Raw genomic sequence first — 20,240 nt, forward strand, 5'->3', positions numbered from 1 at the left:
TGTGAAACAGCTTTACATCTCTAGGGGAGAACAGCTCCACAATTGTGGAGAGACTCATACTGATTCACACCCTTGATTTAGACTAAGTTTGTCCATGCCCACCTATCAGGGTCTGAAGAAACTTTCCACTTTCCACTTTCCAATATCTATCATTCTATTTGGCAAACGCTAATGATCATATGTTTGCCCTCTTAGCACCCCCATACTAGATAGCAGGTCTAGTGTTGCTAACTGCATAGTGAGGACAACTGAGAAATGTTAGAGAGCAGTGGTGGCTTACCTTTGGCCCTCCAGAGATTGACGGACTACAACTCCCATCACCTCTGACTGGCTAGGGCTGATGGCAGCTGACAACATCCGGAGGGCCACAGGTTAGCTACCCTCATTAGATGATCAAACAAACAGTAACCCCTCATCAAGACGGTTTAAAAGCAACTGCGTACAACTCTAAAAGAATGATATTTTGTTCATGGTTTGAGCATTGTAACTCATGCACATTCTGCATCATTTCAGCTCTTAGCATGATCATCATCACCATTACAGAGCATATGGTGTCCTGATTAGAAAAAACTCACACGTCTGTATTGTTCATCACTTCCAAGGAAAGTTATTTCTGCTTTAAATTCTTGTTATTTATTTTATTGAATTCTGGAGCAGAGGGACAAGGGATTAAGGGTTCATGGGATATGCTTACTTAAAGAAGGTGTCACTGGTACTATTTGTGTACTGACATTTTGCTTACTTACTATTCTTCCGAAAATCCAATAGACTTTTAATAAAAGCACAAGAAAGTCACCGAGACAACAAAGGCAAAAAATTTAATCAGTGGTTTTGAAAGTATGGAATCCTTATTGATCTGGCAGACACAAAGCCGTTAGCTACATCAGATATTCTGAGCAGGGACAGAACGAGCTGTGGAGAGGGATTTGATATGCAGTAGCAAGCCTTGTATTTGACCCCTACATGTTGATTAACTTGGTGCAAAATAAAGGGCCCTGTACAGTGGTACCTAGGGTTACATACGCTTCAGGTTACACACTCCGCTAACCCAGAAATAGTACCTTGGGTTAAGAACTTTGCTTCAGGATGAGAAGAGAAATCGCCTGGCAACGGCTTGGCGGCAGCGGGAGGCCCCATTAGCTAAAGTGGTGCTTCAGGTTAAGAACAGTTTCAGGTTAAGAATGGACCTCTGGAACGAATTAAGTTCTTAACCCAAGGTACCACTGTATACAGAGCCACCCTGTATACGGTGTGTAAATGTGTAACTCTCTTCACACAGCAGATCAATGAATAGGAGGCCAGAACACAGCCATCAGGTACAAACCTGATTCTTCCCTCAAGTGTAGATTCTAGCCCTATTCAGAGTGTTTAAAGTGCATATGTGTTAGGAAATCATAGTTTCTTTACAAAAATGTAATTTCTATTGCTATACATCTTAAATAGGTAATTGTGAGAATGAAGAAATTGCATTTATAGAACTGATGAAAAGCAATTTGTTTATAGAGTGTAGGTTAAAACTCTGCAGAGTCAGAGCTATTTTATTATTAAGGCCTGCTGCTGAAGCCCCACAGTGTTCTTCTTTCAAAAGGTGTTAGAAAATAATTCATCCAATTCCTGTCCAATTTGAACCTCTGCTTGGGAGGGAAGGTGGGGGGGGGGGAGTCTGAGCCCAGGAAAGCAGCCTCAAAATGATAACAACTGGAGGCTTTTCCACACAGTCTATCTAAATAGAACAGGGAAAGGGGGAATCTGGTTGATTTTTAAGTGAGCCTACCTAATTTACACTTCTCAAGCAAACGTGAACTGAAACACAGCTATTCTAGGAAATTCACACATCTCTGAATTTTTGGGATGCAGTTCTCCGATTTAATAAAATGTACACATATGTGAGAAGAAGTACCACAGCTTTGTGTCCCCTGCATTCCTGCTCCCCTCTAGGACCGCTTGCACCTTCACATTAATAACCTGGACCATTAGTCTGGGTTGTTCCTCTGTGGGTTGTACAACTCACAAAACCAATTGCAAATGGAAAAACTTGTGTGACAGGTAAGGATGAAATGATCATGTCAATTCTGGTTCCCTCAGTTTCTCATTTTCCCAATCTTAAATTACGTTCTCCACATTTTGCAGCCAATTGCAGCATGAAAATTTCAGTGAATATTTTAAATGCAGTTTTGACTAATGTAGCATTTTTTGCAAATGCTAAATTCCGCAAATGGCAAATTCTGTTTTCCCTAACAGAATGCATTTTTGTATGTTATTTTTGCCAATGTATATTTGTTTTTGTGCACACTCCCCCCCCTAATATATTCATTTGTGTAAACATTGGTTGGAGAACTGCATTGCAAAATTCAGATACTAGTGTATTTCAAATGATAGCTGTGCTTTGGTTTGCATATTGTTTCTGAAAAAGCAAAATTGATAGGTTCTCCTTTAAATGTGTACTGAATTGAATTTCCCCTCCATCCCTAGCTACAGGAGTAGTTGAAATACTTTTATGGCCATGAGAGTAACAGTCTGAAGATGGTGGGAACGAATAAATCACGAGTGTTTAATCCACCCGCTTACATTGATCAAATTCTGCTTGTCTTCTGTGAGGTAGCTAACCATTAGAAGAAACCTGTGTGCATTAAAGATTTAGTTATTTCTGGAGTGGGGTGCAAAGTAAGTGGAGAGAAAAGGTTTTTCTTACTGAATTATTTTGAAGAACGGGAGGTTCAAAAGAAACTATTATCATTTATTTGCTCATCTTTATTCCAAGTGGTGCACATGGATTTTGCAAGATGTACTAGCCAGACCTAGGCGTGATATAATTTCCAAGATAAAACAATATTGTTTTGAGGCTTTCGCATCCCCTGTGACATTACACAGCCTTCTGGAAGGGAAAATAGGAGGGGGGGCACCTCCACTTGCACTTCATGTGCTTGTATGAAGCTAGGACTTGCATATCTCCATGCAGAGGTATGCAATCTCTCGATTGAATAGAGAATAAGGGGAGCTTACACATGTTGCTGCTGTTGTTTTTTAATTGCCTTCCACATGGGACAAGATGATGTACAACATATAGGAGCTAAAAACAGTTACAAAACAGCAAAAACATTAACAAAAATATGGTTTTAATAACTGATCTTACAACTCAGTTTTCCAAAAACATCGGTTTAGTCCAAAACTTCTATGAAAAGTAAGGTTTAATTCTCATATTGAAAATAGTAGCTTCATGTCAAAACGCATAGTGAGGAGATACAAGTAATTTCCTAGGATAGTTCAACTTGGCGCCCTTTTGAGGGCATCTGCTTGAGCTGATGAAAGGCAGTAATCTGAAATGCTTTCCTGAGGTGGCTTTATGTCAAATACGCAGGTGTGAGGTGATAGTTTCAGTCGCTAGGTGGGCAACATAACATTTGAAATCAACCTGCTATGCCGAGGAGAGAACGATACTTTTCAGCCTATTTCTCCCTAAAGTGTGCATTTTTAAAAACCGAAACTACACCACAAAATTCAAAGAAGGGTGTAATCAGAATGATAGCAGCATTCCAATTTGCATGTAAATCTGAGACCAACGGATTAGGTTGGTTCGCTTTAAATTTTGCAACAAAGTTCTTCTCTCCTTTGCTTCCCATCACATGAACAGAGTCACTCAGGCATACAGCTCATTGCACTCAGTTCTGAGTGAGGTTACTGATTTCATGTTGCTGTCACACGGATTGACTATACTGTCAGGTGTGTGGGTGTGCGCCTTCCCCAGCAATTTTCTATGCCAGGGATCAAACCTAAAATCTCTCATTTCCTAAATCTGTACTGACCTGTGGCTCCGTGTGAATCCTCTTTAGTCCTCTTCCATATGGCTGGGTCTGTGAGGAAAAAGAGGTGTAAAAGGGGGCATGGCTCTAAGAGACACAAGAGCCCCTTTGTGGATCTTTTTTCTCTCTGGTCTTATGGCTGTGTGTTTGTTCTTCCCATCCCTACCCTTTCTATTCAAAATTCTTGTTCCTGTAAGGATTCCCCACCACCATCAAAGGTATGCATTCACTCGTAGAGACCACATTCGCATCTCCTCTGGTGGGACTCAAACCAGCATCTCCTGTATCCCATTGCATCTATCATTCTTCCTTATCCATGTGGACACCTTCCCTTTCCCTTGCAAAAAGTTGGCTTGTTCCCCTCCGTTTGATGCCAATATATGTGCATTGCATTCACTATCATTAGCAATGTGCATATAGTCATTGACATCCCAGCAGGACTCAAAAACACTTCTTCTGGGAAACCACTGTCGTTTCCATGCGTATCTCTTGACTGCTGGGCCATGGGGTGCCTCTGTCAGTAGCATTGCTGTGGTTTCTACCTGAGAGCCCACTAGTGTTTTGTGCGCGTGTGTGTGTGTGTGTGAAAAGATTGTATGTGTACTTTAGGGTGGAGAACCTCAGGCACAGGTGCCAATTAAGATCTTCCAGACCTTTCCATCTGACCTCTAGGACTCTGTCCAGGCCAGGCTTGCTAGGCCACACCCCTCACAGGCTCACAGGCTCCCCTCCACTGATTTTACATCAACAGAATGCATCCTCAAAGTGTGAACATACTTCTTGCTTGTCTTCTTTGGACGGTACCATGTTCTTAGCCACACATTCCTCTACCACATCCACCACTTGTATGTGACACCCACCCCAGAAGGTTGCCCATGGGAGAATCTGGCCCTCAGGCTGCAAAGTTGCTCCCTCCACCAGAGCACTGCATGGAGTTATGTTCTTATGCTGTTTCTGCCGTTGGTGCTTCCCAGTTTGTGGCTAGACATCATTGGTGCAAAACATTGCAATTGGTGTGTGGTAGTAGAGTTGCCAGGGATACCATGCGAGTGGCTGCTGGCATTGCCACATTATCTCCTGTCTCTTTTGCTACTTCTTTGCTCTTTTCTTTGCTACGGTGTGTGCGTAGAATTGCAAGTACATTATACCAGCATTAGCCTTGGATTTAGCTGCTGACAGCATAGCCTCGCTGTTGAGTTGCATTTCAGTACTGTATGTCTTCCATTGGAAATGTGTGTGTGTGTTTAAAAAAACATGTTAAGATATTTCCCCCTAGATTTTAATTTTTGATGAAGCTACTAGTTTATTCTGGAAGATAGTAGGGCTTGGTCAATAAAGTTAGATGTTCATTTGTGTGAGAGTTTTCTATTATCACTTTCTTGGAAAACAATTAATATCTTTTAGTGGTTGGGAAGGGATCTGTTTCTGAATGCACTATCAGTTGCATCTGAGAATTTTCAGTACAGTCTCCTGTTGAGTTATACAGAATGATAGAACAATTTCCTTATCACTTCTATTCATTGATGAGCTGCTGAAACTGATCAGACTGACCATTACATCCCAAATGTTTTTAATCCAAGGAAATGAACTTTTCATCCATTATGAAATACAGTGGTACCTCAGGTTAAGAACTTAATTCGTTCTGGAGGTCCGTTCTTAACCCGAAACAGTTCTTAACCTGAGGTACCACTTTAGCTAATGGGGCCTCCCATTGCAGCTGCACAATTTCTGTTCTCATCCTGAAGCAAAGTTCTTAACCCGAGGTACTATTTCTGGGTTAGCGGAGTCTGTAACCTGAAGCGTCTGTAACCCGAGGTACCACTGTAGTAGGAATGTACTGTAGTGCTCAGCAATTAAATGTGATCCAAATACTAGGATTAAAAAAACAAAAAACAATTTGTCATAACAGGCTTTTTCGTATTTTGTTTTCTTTTTTCAAAATCAGCTAACTCGTTTTTAGAGATGGAAACACATGGGAAATGGTTGCAATCCAGGATAGCTAATGTATACTTCTGTGCTTCATCACCATCTTAAAGTTATAAAATGGGGGACCGGCATTTCTAGCTGGAAGAGCCACAAAATAACTAAGTTAAATTATATTTAAAAAATTAACAAAGAAGATGATTGTGTTTCATTAACTCATACGTGTTGAAAGACAGCTGACAGTATAGGTTTTGAAATAGTTTTAGATGGGTTCAAATTGTTTTTAAATGTTTAAAATATGTTTATTTTATTTTTATTGTTTATTTATATATATATTTGGGCTGCCCTGGGATCCATTGTCAGACTGGCCACGATAAAAACATAAATAATAATAAGCTTAAAGATCCATTTCAAATTTAGCTAAGCCATGAACTATCTCGCTTACCTTAGGCAAACTACTATCAGTCTCCATCAGTAGTATGCTGATAATACTGGCCTACCTTATAGGATGATTGTAAGGATTACTGCATAATAAGTGCTCTGAACACAAAGAAAAAGCACTATACCATTACTTAGAGAGCCAGTATGGTATAGTGTTTACACTGTTGAACTGAAACTTGGAAGACCAGGATTCAAATCCCTACTCAGCCATGAAGCTCACTGGGTGACCTTAGACTGGTCACCACCTCTCACTTTAACCTTGTTATGAAGATAAAGTGGGGAGGGATAGAACTATGTTTGCTGTCCTGAACACCTTGGAGCAAAGGTGGAATATAAATAGAATAATGGAACAACCAATTGCCCTCAATGGGAAAAAGATTATGTTCAAGTTGTTAGCTATAACCCCATAAATAGCAGCTTTAATTATTTTAAATACAGTTTCTAGACCTCACTTTGCAGAGAAAAAGTTCAAAAACATGACGGTGCCGTATATCCCAAGAAAGCTTTCCAAAGTACCAAGTACCTAAATGTAGCCACTTGGGGGTGCTGTGATGGTGACTGTTCTAGGCCTCTGTTACTGCAAGGTCAAACTGCTTTAGATGAGGGACAGGGGAACCTATTTTATGTCAGGAGAGGTAGGATATGACAGATGTCAAGTTGAGCCAAATGCTGGGAACAAATTATGCAAAGTTATTCTCAAAAAAGCACTGAGATTTCTTGTTTCACATATTACTTATTTTGCCACCGTGGTTAATACATTGCTGCTTACTAATGATACCTGTCGTCAAATTATATTATAAAAACCCCAGCGACTATTTATCTATTTTTTTGTAGATCTGTTTAGCAGTGTCTGCCTGCTTCAAAAAAATTCACTGTACCCAGTCATCCCACAGGATCTTAAAAGAAACCAGTGTTCAATGACTGCTATTGTCAAGCTGGAAGGAAATAGGAGGAGAAAGGGCGTGTGGTTTTTATACTTCACACAAGACAGAACAAAGAATGTGAATTTGGGAAGAACATATGTGTTGTCCACATGCACTTAGAAGTGTTTGTTATTATTATTATACAGCATGAAAGAATTGCATTCTGTTATGTTTTGTCTATTGTTGCTGATCTAGGCAGTGATGTGCTGCCAATACATTAACAAAGGCCCCACTCAAAACTTATCCCATTAACCTATTCTAAATCTTTGCACACAAAGAATGAGCTTGCTGGCGGAACACATGGGTGAGGGAATAGAGAAACTATTTGTCTGATTTCCTTTTTGAACTGCAGCATGCTTTCAGAACGATATCAGAAGACTGAGCAACTCTTTTATGAAAAGTCTGTGCGTGTGTATTTTGCTGTTCTATTTTCCACAGAGTGAGAGGAGAATATGGGCACACTTTTCTCTTGGTTTAGAATGACTCTAAAGTATAATGCAATATAATGTTTTCAAGCTAATTTGCAGAAATTCTGGGCTATTCCTTCTGGGGAAAATTTGCAATCCAGTGCCTGGTTCTCTATTTACTAATATTAAGCATGCACACACACACAACCCTTATTTCCAGTGGCATCCATAAATGTCACTTAAGTCAACCTGACATGCATTTGTCTCACTGTGGATAAAGCTTGTTTCTGTGTGCTGCACAAGGCCAAATAGCAAAGTCCACACTTGTGGCTAAATAGTTCCTAATTTTAATCCTTCTTTGTGGAATCCCAATAAAAGCTGAGTAATATTGCTTAGCTCATCTGTGGGAATTGCTGTTGAGAGTATGTCATGCGGCACTTCAGCTTGCAATAGTGATAAGTCAGCTTGTTTGCAGCTTGACTTATCTGTTCCATTGTTCAATGGGAAGATATGTCAGTTCTTGATCTTTTGTGTGAACAGATTCATTTTTTAACGGTGACCTCAGTTGAATTAGATGAGAGGAAGAATGCAGGATAAGTACCATGGCCAATCAGTCCTAGTAACCTCTTTCCCTTCCTCAGAGGAGGAAATATTTTTTCATTCTGTTTAGTAGTTCCCACTGTGGACTGATTGCTGCAGCAATAGTAATAGGTCTTTGAACCCCCATGAGCCTGGACCACTACACCACTGGTCTAAAACAACAACAACAACACAAAAGTACTGGGTATCAGGACAGAAAGGCCTGACAGAAAACTGTTCAGTGTACAGTTGGTTTGAGGTTCAAAGCAGACTTGGAAATGCAATCCACGGAAAGCAAGGCAACTGTTTTCTATGTAAATATATACAGGCAGCCCACCTCCCACCCCCCGTATATGGGGGGTTACATTCCAAGGCACTGTGTGCATTGGTGAAATTACTTATAATTGAAACCCATTGTAAAAGCTTGAAACACTCCTTCTCCACTCCCGTTTCGCCCTTTTAGTGACATTTCAGTGACCTCTTTATGACATTTCCAGGTCACTTCCAGGTATACAGTGCAATACATGTATACATGGTTGTGCACATATTGAATGCACATAAATGGGGGGCTGCCAGTACTGTAAACCACCTTGTGATCATTGGATGATGGGTGGTATATCACTTCAATAAATCTGCTCCACTTCCCAGTGGGGAGGAGTTGTGGTGGACCACGTGGCCACCCCCCACTCCCACCGGGGGCGGGGGAATTTGCCCCCTGTTGCCTGGGGGATCCTGGCCACGTCAGAGCCCTGCCAGCCAATCCGCTGGCTGGGGGGGGCATGGCTGGGGCCGTTTAAACCGAGAAGCGAGCCAGAGGACTTCCTCTTTGGCTCGCTTACTCAATCACCCACCCTCCCTCCCCATTTGCAGCTTAGGCACTGGCCTTGCTATGGACTTCTAATATCTGTGTTCTTGTGTGAGTTATTTCCAACGAGGGGGTGGCTGTGGGGTCTCGACACACAAATAATATGTAAGTAAGTAAGTAAGTAAGTAAGTGAGTGTAGGATCAAGGTACAAGTAGGTAATAGTAGTAGCTGTAAAAGGAGGGTGCTGATAATAAGAGTGCCCCCCCCAAAAAAGTGGACCTGATAAGAAACAGAAAGTATTTGGGCATATAGATGAGAATATACTTCTTATATACTAGCCTGCTTTGCCAGGGCTCTGGTCACCTGTCAGGTTAAGATATTCAGGATGTCAGATTGCCTGAATCAGTGAGGATGCCAAACCTTTTACTAAACAGGCACATGAGGTTCATCAAATGGGTAACACCTGGCCTTGTAAGAAAATATATTGTCTATTAAGCATCTGGTGCACAACTACATAACAAATCAACCAGGAAATAAATGCTACCATAGACCTGGCCAACTACGGGAAGTGCTTTTTATTTTTTTAATCTTGCATTCTGGTATGAAGAGCCAGTCACTTTTTACATAGCATAAATATAAATTGCAGGCAGTTTTGGTTTTGAGGGGGGAAATTGGGGGCGGTGCTGGGGAGAAAGAGGTGCAAATGGGACAGATGCTGCCAATGCCATTTGACATGTATGAGAAAGATTTATGTTAACTAGTGTTAACGGAAAAATCCGAGGGCTCCCTTGGACAAAAACAAAGACACCAACCAGGATAACTTGGAGCAAAACAGCAGCCTGTAGGCTTGGCCTTTATTGAACTGTTGCAACAAGGTGCTCCTCTCACTTGCAGGAGAGAGAAAGGACACCAAAAAAATGGTGTGCAAGGTCTTATAAAGACTTTTGAAATTCCCATCCTGTAGATCAAGACCACCCCCAGAAACATCATAGATACATCACAGAAAGGAGGGGTTGAGGAAGGAGTTGTGGTGGTAACCTGAGTGTCCTGTCACCTGGCTGGTTCCCCCTTTCCCCCTCCCCATGAGTACTTTCCAGGTGACAGAGGGGAGTTTGCAGTTTCCTGCCCCCAGAGGGAAGAGCTGATTATTGTCCTTTGTTCCAGTCCATGCTGAATCCACTCCCATATGCAAGTTCTTTGTGATCTTGATGGTCTTCTGTCTAGGACCATCAGGGTTGGCATAGCAACTGGGCAGGGCTCCTGTGGATGTGCTGGTATGCTCAAGGGATTATGGTGGCCTGTATCAAACCTTCCCCATTTTGTAGTCCTTCCTTCATGGAGTAAAATAAAAGTGGAACAGTGCTAATCCGATGTATGGTTGCTTTTCTATGAATTTATAACAGAAGCATAGCGTATGTAGTGTGTGAGTGTGAGTGTGTGTGAAGTTTGTACAAACTGAATGATTGGGGGGGGGGGTTTCCTGCTACACTAGCATTTTACAGGACTGTATGGTGTTTTTTTAGATTCAATTACTTTTGATTTTTTTTTTATCCCATAAGAAATTGCAGGCAGTAATATGAAAAATACACATTAACATCTTCCTTGAGTCAGTCTCACATCTCTTAAATGCTTGGAATACATGGAGATGCCTGGTACGTCTGGTTCTCAAACACCCATTTTGACTTGCATTATGCACGGCTACGTTGCCACACTGGCGAATGTATGTACAGATTTCCTTTAATAAGTAGGCTTTGACTAATGCCTCCGAGTTCCCCACTGTGCTCAAATGAAGCAAGGATAATGGTTTACACTTTCTCCTCCAAACAGAAGGAACTCCAGAGCCATAAAGGAAACTTACAATGTCAGGGGGTTATTTTATCTCATTACTTTTAATGGAAATGAGGTAAAGTCGTAGCCAAAGTGCCACAGAACTGGACTGCAGAGCCAATAAATGCATTTAAAAGGTCACAGGAGTGTGCTGAATGCGATACTCTTCTCCCTGCCTTCCAAAACATGTAGTGGTCAGGTGAAATAGCACCCAATGAGCCTGTACCTTTCTCCCCCTTTAGATTTCCCAGTTGATGACGGAGACTGGCCGAGAGGGATTGACTGAAGCTGCCCTGAACCGCTACAATGCCGATAAACCCTCCTTGTACAGCTTACCTGCTTCCCAAAGCACCTGTGTTGCCAGTGACACGTCAACAGGCACCTCAGTGGCAGCTTCCTTTTTTGCCAGGTAAGATGGAAAGTTTGCTTGTTCTCTGCAGCTCTGATGTGACAGGGACCGTGGGCATCCAGATCTAAGGCTAACACTTCAAAGACTGATAAAAAGATTGGCTGATATGTTCATTGCTACATGATGAAGTTTTAAGTGGAATGATTTGTTGGATTTTTTTATATATATATACATTTTTATTAGTTTTTTAACATATCATTTCCCAACAATCATATAACATAACTTCTTATCTTATACAATATTTTTAGACTTCCGTCAACACCTATGATGATTTTCCGTTCTTTATCACTTATTCTACATTTCTTAATTTCTCTATTACTCTTAATTATCATTAACTAATAATTCTCCTCATAGTCTTTCTTGCAATATTTCAAATAAACATCCTTACAAAACTTCTTGCAATCCTACTAGTGTAATCTGTTCATTACAATTACTTTTCCAATAGTTCGTATATTTACTCCAGTCTTCTAAGAATCTCTGGTCCCGCAGGTTTCGAATCCTTCCTGTTAATTTATCCAGTTCCGCATAGTCCATCAACTTCATCCTCCATTCTTCTTTCATCGGTAATTCTTCTTGCATGATTTGTTGGATCTAGAGCAACATGCAATTTTGCTTCTTTCCATTACCCTGCACCCATTTAAAATGATAGTGAGAGATAAAAAAATACCACTTGTGTTTGTTTATGAGTTTTCCTAGAACTTGAAAAGTCACATTGATCTGTAGGAGTGTGATGGTGTCTCTCCGTCACCAATGGGACCAAACAATAGACTAGCTCACATACGAATGTGCTGGAAGCTGGCAGCAGGCTAAGCACATGAACAGCACCTGCAGTGAGGAGATGCAGCTTTACTGGGGTGGGATGAGGGTAGGAGGAGGAAAGAGGCCAGCTGTGTTGGCAGTGTCTGGTGGGGGGAGCTGCCATCACAGCTGGCCTCTCTCATCCTCCCCCTGATAAGGCTGCTAGGAAAGAAAGCAAATAATTCTGGACCACTATTCAGGTGCTTGAGGTGTATCCACACAATTGTCTCCCCACTTGCAGCCACCAAACATCTGATCAGCAGTGCTGATGCTCACTTGTACCTGACTCCATAACCCTTCAGGATACAGCCCGCCCACTTTGCAGCTGCTGCACAACTGACCACTGGCTGCATGAAGCACCTGGCCAGGAACTTTATGCCAAAGACTTGGGGCATGAGTATCCTCAGCCCAGATTTGCCAGTGCCTCTGCCCTGTTACACTTCATGGGTGGTAGTCAATGACATTACACTCAGAGTAGTGTTAACAACAAAAAAGGGGTGCCAGTACTGCTTATCCTTGAGTACCCCCTGAAAAAAGCACTGAACATGACTTAAGTTAGATCCAACAATGTCAATGGGTCCACTCAGTTGAATACCACCCAACTGGAAGATGTTTGCAGGGCAGGAAATGACGTCACATCTACTAATCATTTCCGAGGAGACGGGAGGAGATGCGGGGCTGCCATTCATTGCTGAACATATAGTTCTGGCATCTGGTGAGGAGACTTGAGATTCTTTTTCAAAGCATCTGAAAGACAGTGAATAATCAATCAATCAAACAAACAAACAAACACTGAAGCACACACACAATTGTTTACAACTAAGGGTTATATGGATGCTAGTCAAGTACAGAGCTGGCTGGTCTTGGGTTAGTTAAAATGAGGGAGGCTGGGGTAAGAGATGAGTCTATACAATGAAGATAACTATACAATTTATTCCCCATGTTACAGAGGCCGAACTGGGCTCCACTAGTTGGGCATTTAGTATCACCAGTCCCATTCTGTGGAACACTCTTCCAGCAGAGAGTTGGCAGGCATCCTTTTGACTTTCAAATGACTCTTGAAGGCCTTTTTATGCTAACAAGGCATACACATATGTTAACATTGATTAACTGGGCACTTTAATTATATATTTTTATTGTTTTAAATTGTGTTTTATGTTTTATAGCAGCACACCGCCATGATATTTTATGATATGGCGGCATAGAAATACATAAATAAATAAACCTATCGGTATTTTGCTAAGAGGCTGAATGTGCACATTGAACAGTAGGAGGGACAAGATGGCTAAATAAGCTAAATAAGCTAAATAAGGCTTAGGCAAATCTTCTGGTTTCTTGCTGTCCAAAGAATGCAAATCCTAACAGTATTTCATTGAAAAAACTACATCCAATGGCAAAATTGTGGGGTGACTTGTCAAACTTACATTAAGAAGGACTTCCGGGATAGCGCGAACGAGTAATGGCGGATTCCCTCCGAGCCCCGGAGGGAATCGGCTCCGTCGAGGACGGGTCTTGCCGTGCCGGCGACACGGGGACCCTTAAAAACCGCAAGCGCGGAAGCTTGCGGACCTGGTAACTTGGTGGGCACCTCAAGCGCCCTCCCCGACCCGCGAAGAGCCTTTTTAAAGGCTGCGGAGTGGACTGGGGAGCGGCGTGGTGCTGAGAGTTCAGCGCTACCTCGGCGGAGCGAAGCCGCGAGCCATGACCGTAGAGCGCCGTCTTTCTTCCTGAAATTGGGACTGGAAAAAGCAACCCGTGAGTAGAAGGAAATTTTGGCACTAAAAGTTTTTATTCCTGAATTCGAGTACGATCGGGGGACGTGTCAAAAAGGAAGTCCACACTCCCCCCCCCCACCAAAAGACTTAAAGTAAGGAGAGGAACACTAAGTCGGAAAAACTGTGGTGTTTAAAGAAAAAGCTTTCATAAATTGGATTAAAAAGTTAATTGTGCTGGAGTGAAGAGAGGGGAATTTCAGAGGTTTTTTTCTTTTGTTTTCTCTGGCTGACCCCCCCCCCCGAACCCGGGCAGCGCCCTGTGTGTGAACCCGAGAGAAAGAATAAGGAGTTTGACAGCTGTCAAAAGAGCTGTCAAACGGATAGTTAAAACCTGGAACTGTGCTACAAATATATTTTTGGATTAAAAGTGTTATATTAAATTCACTGGAAACAAACTAATTTTGAACAACAAAGTAACGGACTGTTGGAAAAGAACCATGATGGAAATCCCCCTGGAGGGAACTAAAGACATTGCAATGGCGGCTGAAGGAAAATTACTGGCAGAGATAAAAAAAATGTTTTTTTTGGTGGGAGCTCTGCAAGAACAGAGCTCGGCTATGAGTGAACAATTGATGACCTTCAATCTTAAACTAAGCAACTCTGTTGATGGAATTAACCGGATGGAAAAAGAACCTGCAGCTGCAGAAGAAGAGATAACTTTAGAACTGGGGGAAAAAGAAGAAGGAGAAGAGGGAGTTCAGGAGGAAGAGAGTAATCAAAAGTCTGTAACTTTTGGGAACAAAAGAAATGAAGAAGACAACCAAAGGATTACAAATCTGCAAAGAAAGATGGAAGTCCCTGGAATAACTGGAATATCGAGCTATAAAAGAATGAACAAGTTTGATGGGGACTTATTCTTTAAGCTGCAACAGGGGAGATTTGTTGATCCTGGACAGAAACTGTTTCTGTTTGATTTGGAAGGAGGAAAATATGAGGAACTGGGGACAGAATTCCTCCGAGAAGAGAAGACCAACAAAAAGGACTATAAACAAAATTGGTGGAAAGAGACTAATTGGGGCCTAAGGGCCTCCGATGTGAGAAATCCGGGTTAAAAATATGGGAAGGGGCAAAAACCGGGGTAGGGGAGGGAGGGGAGTGTAGGGTGGTAAGACTCTGGGATCTAGAACTGAAATATTATGATTTTTGGTTCAATATATGATTTTTGGTTTAATATAAAGACCGAGGAATTTGTGGGAGAGAAATTAGGCCGACCTTAGAGAAAGGATTCAATGTATATAATGGGATATGATAAGTAAAAATGGAAAAATGATAAATCTTAAGAAAGATATGAACAATATTTAAGAGAAATGAACAAATAACTTGCTGAGATACTTAATGAAATTGGAAGGTGGGTAGGGGGGTGTGGGGAAGTCACTGAAAGAAGGTAATGAATGTAAGACTATGAAATTACAGATGTTTTGTTTTGTGTTTGTTTTATATGTGTGTGTTTGTCTGAAAAAGCTGAAAACCCAATAAAAAATTTTTATAAAAAAAAAACAAACTTACATTAAGAAATAGGGGTAATTTTTGGACTCCCCTCACTTTCTCTCTCTCTTAATGAACTACATTTAAATTTGCAATATATGACATAATAAGATGAGGGGATCCATTGGAATGTGTGGGGGAGTAAATTAACAATTCCTGTATAACACTCTGCTATTTCTAAAGCCCATTTCAGGGCTAGCAGACAGAGTGCCTTTTGTCAGCCTGAAAGATGTCTGTTTTCAGGCTTTTCAGAGTAAAAATGGTAGGTTTGATTATTTTTTTTTTAACTGACCCTCTAGCAGTTGAATATGGCTTTAATTTTAATTATAGCATTGGGCATTCAGCAGTTTTTAAAAAGGGAAACTGTATTACACCAAATTAGAGACTTATGTTGTACATTAAAGCCTTTTGTGGAATTCATCCTTTTATTGGAGAAAGGACTAAAGAAATAAACAGTTATTGTCTCCTAATTCTCTTGACTAGTTTGAATCAAACCTCCCAATGACTGCAGTTAACCCACCATCAAGTAATGTTAACTAAAAAAAGAAAAATGCTTCGCTTCATAAGTGTTGGTTAGTGCTTTAGCTTTGATATTTACTTAGGCGTGAGCCAAGTCATGTAAATAAGCCTTCTGATCCTTCAGGGCAAGCAGAGACAGTGTGCATTGGCAACAAACAACTTGAAATTGTTTACAGGTCTTTAAGCTTAGATTTTGCATTTTGCATGTTAGACAAGATGTTGGACAACATGCAGGGAAATTTCTGAACTTAATGAATACTGAATCTTATCCCTTTGTATTCAGCCTAAAATTATTGAAATGACTGCCAAGCCATTGTACTCATTCTGCTAAGTGCTTACACTGGAGTAGTTCCATTGATTTCCTGGAATTGAATACCTTCAGTGCTTTTCCCCCTAAAAAAAATTGTTTAGGGGTCCTCTCATTTTCCTACTCATATTGAACTACTGCCCCTCAATGAGGCCAAACTTAAGAGTCACAAAATGTTTAGGGGTATGTGTACCCCTGCGTTCCCCCAGAAAAAAGCACTGCATACCTCAATATGTTTAGGGCACAATGCATCCCCTAGTCCAGCTCCCTCCCTTTAAGTCTGGAGTAGGCAACCCTTGGCCTAATATTATGCAGCCCTGGGCCAACTTTCATAAGCCTTCTGCAATATCTCTGGCAAGAATGATCTGTTTTTCCATGGTAGTCTGCTAGATATAGAAGAAGAGAAGTGACGGATGTCAAAAACAAAGATAAGTTAGTAGAAAGAGAAAGAAAATGAGGTGGCCCTGCCCACTTTTGGCTCTGTCTGTCCCACTACTGCTGGCTTTGGCCTTGCCCACAACTGGGATGTGGCACAACTCACCCACAACTGACATGTGGCCCTTCTGTATTCTGAAGGAACACAGAAAAACAGGTCAGCCCCACCTGCTTTAACTGATAAGCATCTCTGGGCTTAAGCAGAACCGTGATATTATTGTAACAACAACTTATCTAGAATAATACTAAGAAATAAAATTAGCTTCTCACGAACAATTTGCCAGCCACCAAGAGCAGAATTCTTTCAACCGATCAATTCACATGTTATTTGGGTGTGGGCATTAAAATACGCCACTCCTGCTTTTGAAAGATGCTGGAGTGGCTGCGGTTCATGATTTTGCCCCAGTTGCTCCACCTGGCCTGATGATTCTCAGTTGCAAAGTGGACAGCAGGGTGAGTACAATGCCCTGGGAACTTCTGTTCTGCATATACTGCTGAGTATACCAGCCAAGTGATTCCTTTCTACCAATGCCGCCAACCTGCTGAAATGAATGGATGCTACACAAGAGGGTGCTTGTTCACAAGAGGCTCCTGGAGGATAATAAATTTAAAAGGAATGTTGAAATGTTTTCAGGCAATTTCACATGAGTCTGTGAAAAAGGGAGTCTGTTTTTTATTAAGCACTGAAACTCTACCACATGGTCACTTTCTCTTGTACACAAGTGGCTGCAGCCTATCCTCAGCCATGCATGTTCCAGTATCTGCATGGAGAAACTAGACTATGAAGGAAGAGATAACACAGCCTAGCAGCTGGGAGCAATTTCTGCATTTCTGGCTGTGCTGTTTTCAGAAGCCATAATAGGTGGAATTGTTATGACTGTGTCCATGTCATATTTCAATTTCTCACAATTATCAGTTGGATCTACTTATATGAGAGTAGAATAAATAACCTTGCTTTGTCAAGCTAGGCATACTAGTCCTAATAACATCAAGTTCTGGATTGTACAGGACAAATTTTAAAGTGACTATGAAGGAGTGAGGACCAGGGGTCCACCTGGGTCCACTTTGGAGAGCCAGGCTGGAGCCATTTTATAAGCTGAAAGCCATCTTAGAAAGCAAACTAAAAGGCTAAAAGCTATCTCTCTTCTGTTTGCAAAAGCATTCTTTGCAAATGCAGCAAATGTGGTCTGAGCACTTCACACCTGCTCTAGCTGCTGACCCAATTCCAGTAAACAGACCGAGAATAGAGCGAACAACAGGAAGATGTAGCCCACCACAAATGAGCAACAGGAGAAGGTAGCTCGCCACAAGTCTAACAGATGGTCAATGCGGCTTTACTAGGAAGGGTATGTAGGTCAAGAGGTTTATAAGCTTACAGCACCACCTTGCGGATAATGCAGCCTGGAACCGAAGGGCCACCATCAATTCTTTAATTGGTTGAGTTTCAATTAATATGCATAAAGGGGAATGTTTGAGGGCTGGGTCAAGGGCTGAACTGTGCTTTTGCCAAAAGGTATAAAAGTTGTCTGCCCCTGGTGTTCGGGGGCATTCTCTCATTTTTCCTGAATGTACCCACTTTGCTTTGCTTGTCTGACAAATAAACCAAAGTCAATAAAAATATTGCTGCCTGGATTTTTCCATTCTGGTCTGTATTCTGAAGTCTCTAACATTTCTGGTGCCACAGGTGACTCGGATCAAGGACCTTAAGTCCTCAAAAAGACCAGAAGGCAGCTCCCTTGTCCTTTTCTAGGCAGGACGCAGGGGAAGGGCCAATAGGCCGCTTACTCCTGGCGCCACCGAGGTTTTTCTTCGGAGGAGGGCGAAGCCAATTTGACCCTTCTGCTGGATCCTGTGAGAGGAGACAACGGATTGAAGGACCGAGGTTGGGAGAACAGGGCAGAGACCAGCCGGCTGGGGTGAGTACATGGGCAAAGGGCCCTGAGGACATAGGAAACCTCCTTGGCTAAGGAGAAGGGACAGACTGATCACCTGTCCAGCGTGCTTGGTGGCAGTAAGGGTAGAGTTGGCCCCTGAAAACCACCCACGCTTAAGGATTTAAAGGTATAAGGAAGGCAGAAAGGAAAAAAGGGGGGAACCGGGAGGCTAGTGTGTGGTACAGCGTCCAGTGAAAGAGGCACTTGGTGTGTGTGTGTGTGCAACCCCAGGGTATTCCCCTGGGGTAGAACCAATAAGTACTTCGTTTCCCAGCAGCGCGAGCTCGACTGGGCAAGGAAAATTGGGAACTGCATGTGTGTGTGTTTGGTGTTTGGGGACGCTGCACAAGGACCATATTAAATATGGGAGGGGGTGGCTCGAAAGGTCCAATAACTCCCCTGCAATGCATGCTGAACAATTTCAAGAAAGGATTCAGCGGAGACTATGGCATTGTGATGACGCCAGAACGCTTGCGCACTCTGTGTGAACTGGGAAGAAACATAGAGGCTCTAGCTGGGACAGGGCAACAAGGAGTATCTCTTTGAGGCTGAGTATCTACTTAGGGAAGAGTTTCAGACTCAGATGTAGCTCTGGGAGCGATGGAGGGGATCGCTCCAGAGATCCCTTAGGCTATCCAAGTTAGTATATAGAACTAGAGTGCATACAAAGCTTTCAGATCTCTGGACCTCAATGAAGGCAAGAGTTCAGCCAGGCAGAGTTGGAGAATTCTCTGCTGAGCTGTGGCTTTGGTAGTAAGGCAAGCCTCCTAGTTTCTCCAAAGCCCATTACTGAACTGGGAAGCACATTAGCCTTGCAGACCTCCAATAGTTTTGATCCCTATAGTAACTACAGCTTGACCAGGAAGGTCAACCTAAATCCCAGAATTTAGTTAGGGAAGAGCTGGGTACCTCTGTGACCAGCGGCAGTTTGGAACACATCAGGGAAACCACCAGCAGCCCCCTAGCTTCTCTGATGACCAGTGAGAGGTGGTCTATGGCTAGGAAATACGAAATGCTTTCAGACCTATAACAGTTACAGTTGAGACAGGGAGGACAATTTAATTGGTGTCCTTAATCAGGCACCAGCTGAATGGCTCAGAGCTCAGGTGTGTCTCAGAGAACACTGTAACAGACCCCTGGTTTGAGGCTTAGGCAGAGGAGCCTCAAGAGAAGACCTGCATCTTTGTGGCCACCACAGTTGACAAGTTAGTTGCCACAGAAAAGGGATGAGGGAACAGATGAAGAAATAATCCGGACACCTGAAGCTGACCACAGGGTGTGAGCAGCCAAGGTCAGGTGTCTGCTGGCAGAGCTACTAGAAGTTTAAAAAAACAAAACAAAACAAAACAAAAACTGCATAAAAAAAGAGGAAGAACTTTCTCCATTTAACTTGGATGAGTTTGTGAACATGGATGAAGTTCTAGAGGTTTACGTGATAATAGAGAACCCCCCCACCCCCCTGGCTGAAGAAATATAAGACTGCTCAATGAAATTAAAGGAGCACAGGCAGGAAAACGCCTCAAGAAGCCCATTTACCAGGGATCCGAGGCAAAAGTGCCGTGGTGGCCCCTTGGGAGGACAGGGACAGCCCCATATCCTCAAAGCTCCACCGCTGCCCCGATATGCGGCCCCAGGAGCCAAAGCAGGAAGGGGGGGGCTGCCAGCCAGCCCAGAAGTACACAAGGCAGAGCCCAGTGACCAGGTCCTGGATGAATTATACCCCAGTCTTACAGAATTGAGGAAAAAGATGAGCAAATACAGAAGTTCGACCACTATGTATCGAGATGCTGCAGACGCTTATCACAGGGGTCGATAAAAAGCCTTTTGAAAGTACCTAAAACAGTGCAGATCCAATCAGCCCACGTCCAGTGT

The 20,240-nt window shown here is 42.4% G+C and overlaps 1 protein-coding gene across 4 annotated transcripts in view; it reads left to right on the forward strand.

The window, feature by feature from the left end:
- KIF26B (kinesin family member 26B) overlaps positions 1 to 20,240 on the forward strand; it is a 283,873-nt gene that overhangs the window by 106,054 nt on the left and 157,579 nt on the right. For all 4 annotated transcript variants that reach the window (XM_081857638.1, XM_081857639.1, XM_081857641.1 and 1 more), the window contains one exon: positions 10,949 to 11,115. In XM_081857638.1, coding sequence (XP_081713764.1) covers positions 10,949 to 11,115 — 167 coding nt within the window. The remainder of the gene's footprint in view (positions 1 to 10,948; positions 11,116 to 20,240) is intronic.

This window comes from Podarcis erhardii (genome assembly GCF_964252035.2).
Source record: "Podarcis erhardii genome assembly, chromosome: 3".
Taxonomy (NCBI): Eukaryota; Metazoa; Chordata; class Lepidosauria; order Squamata; family Lacertidae; genus Podarcis; species Podarcis erhardii.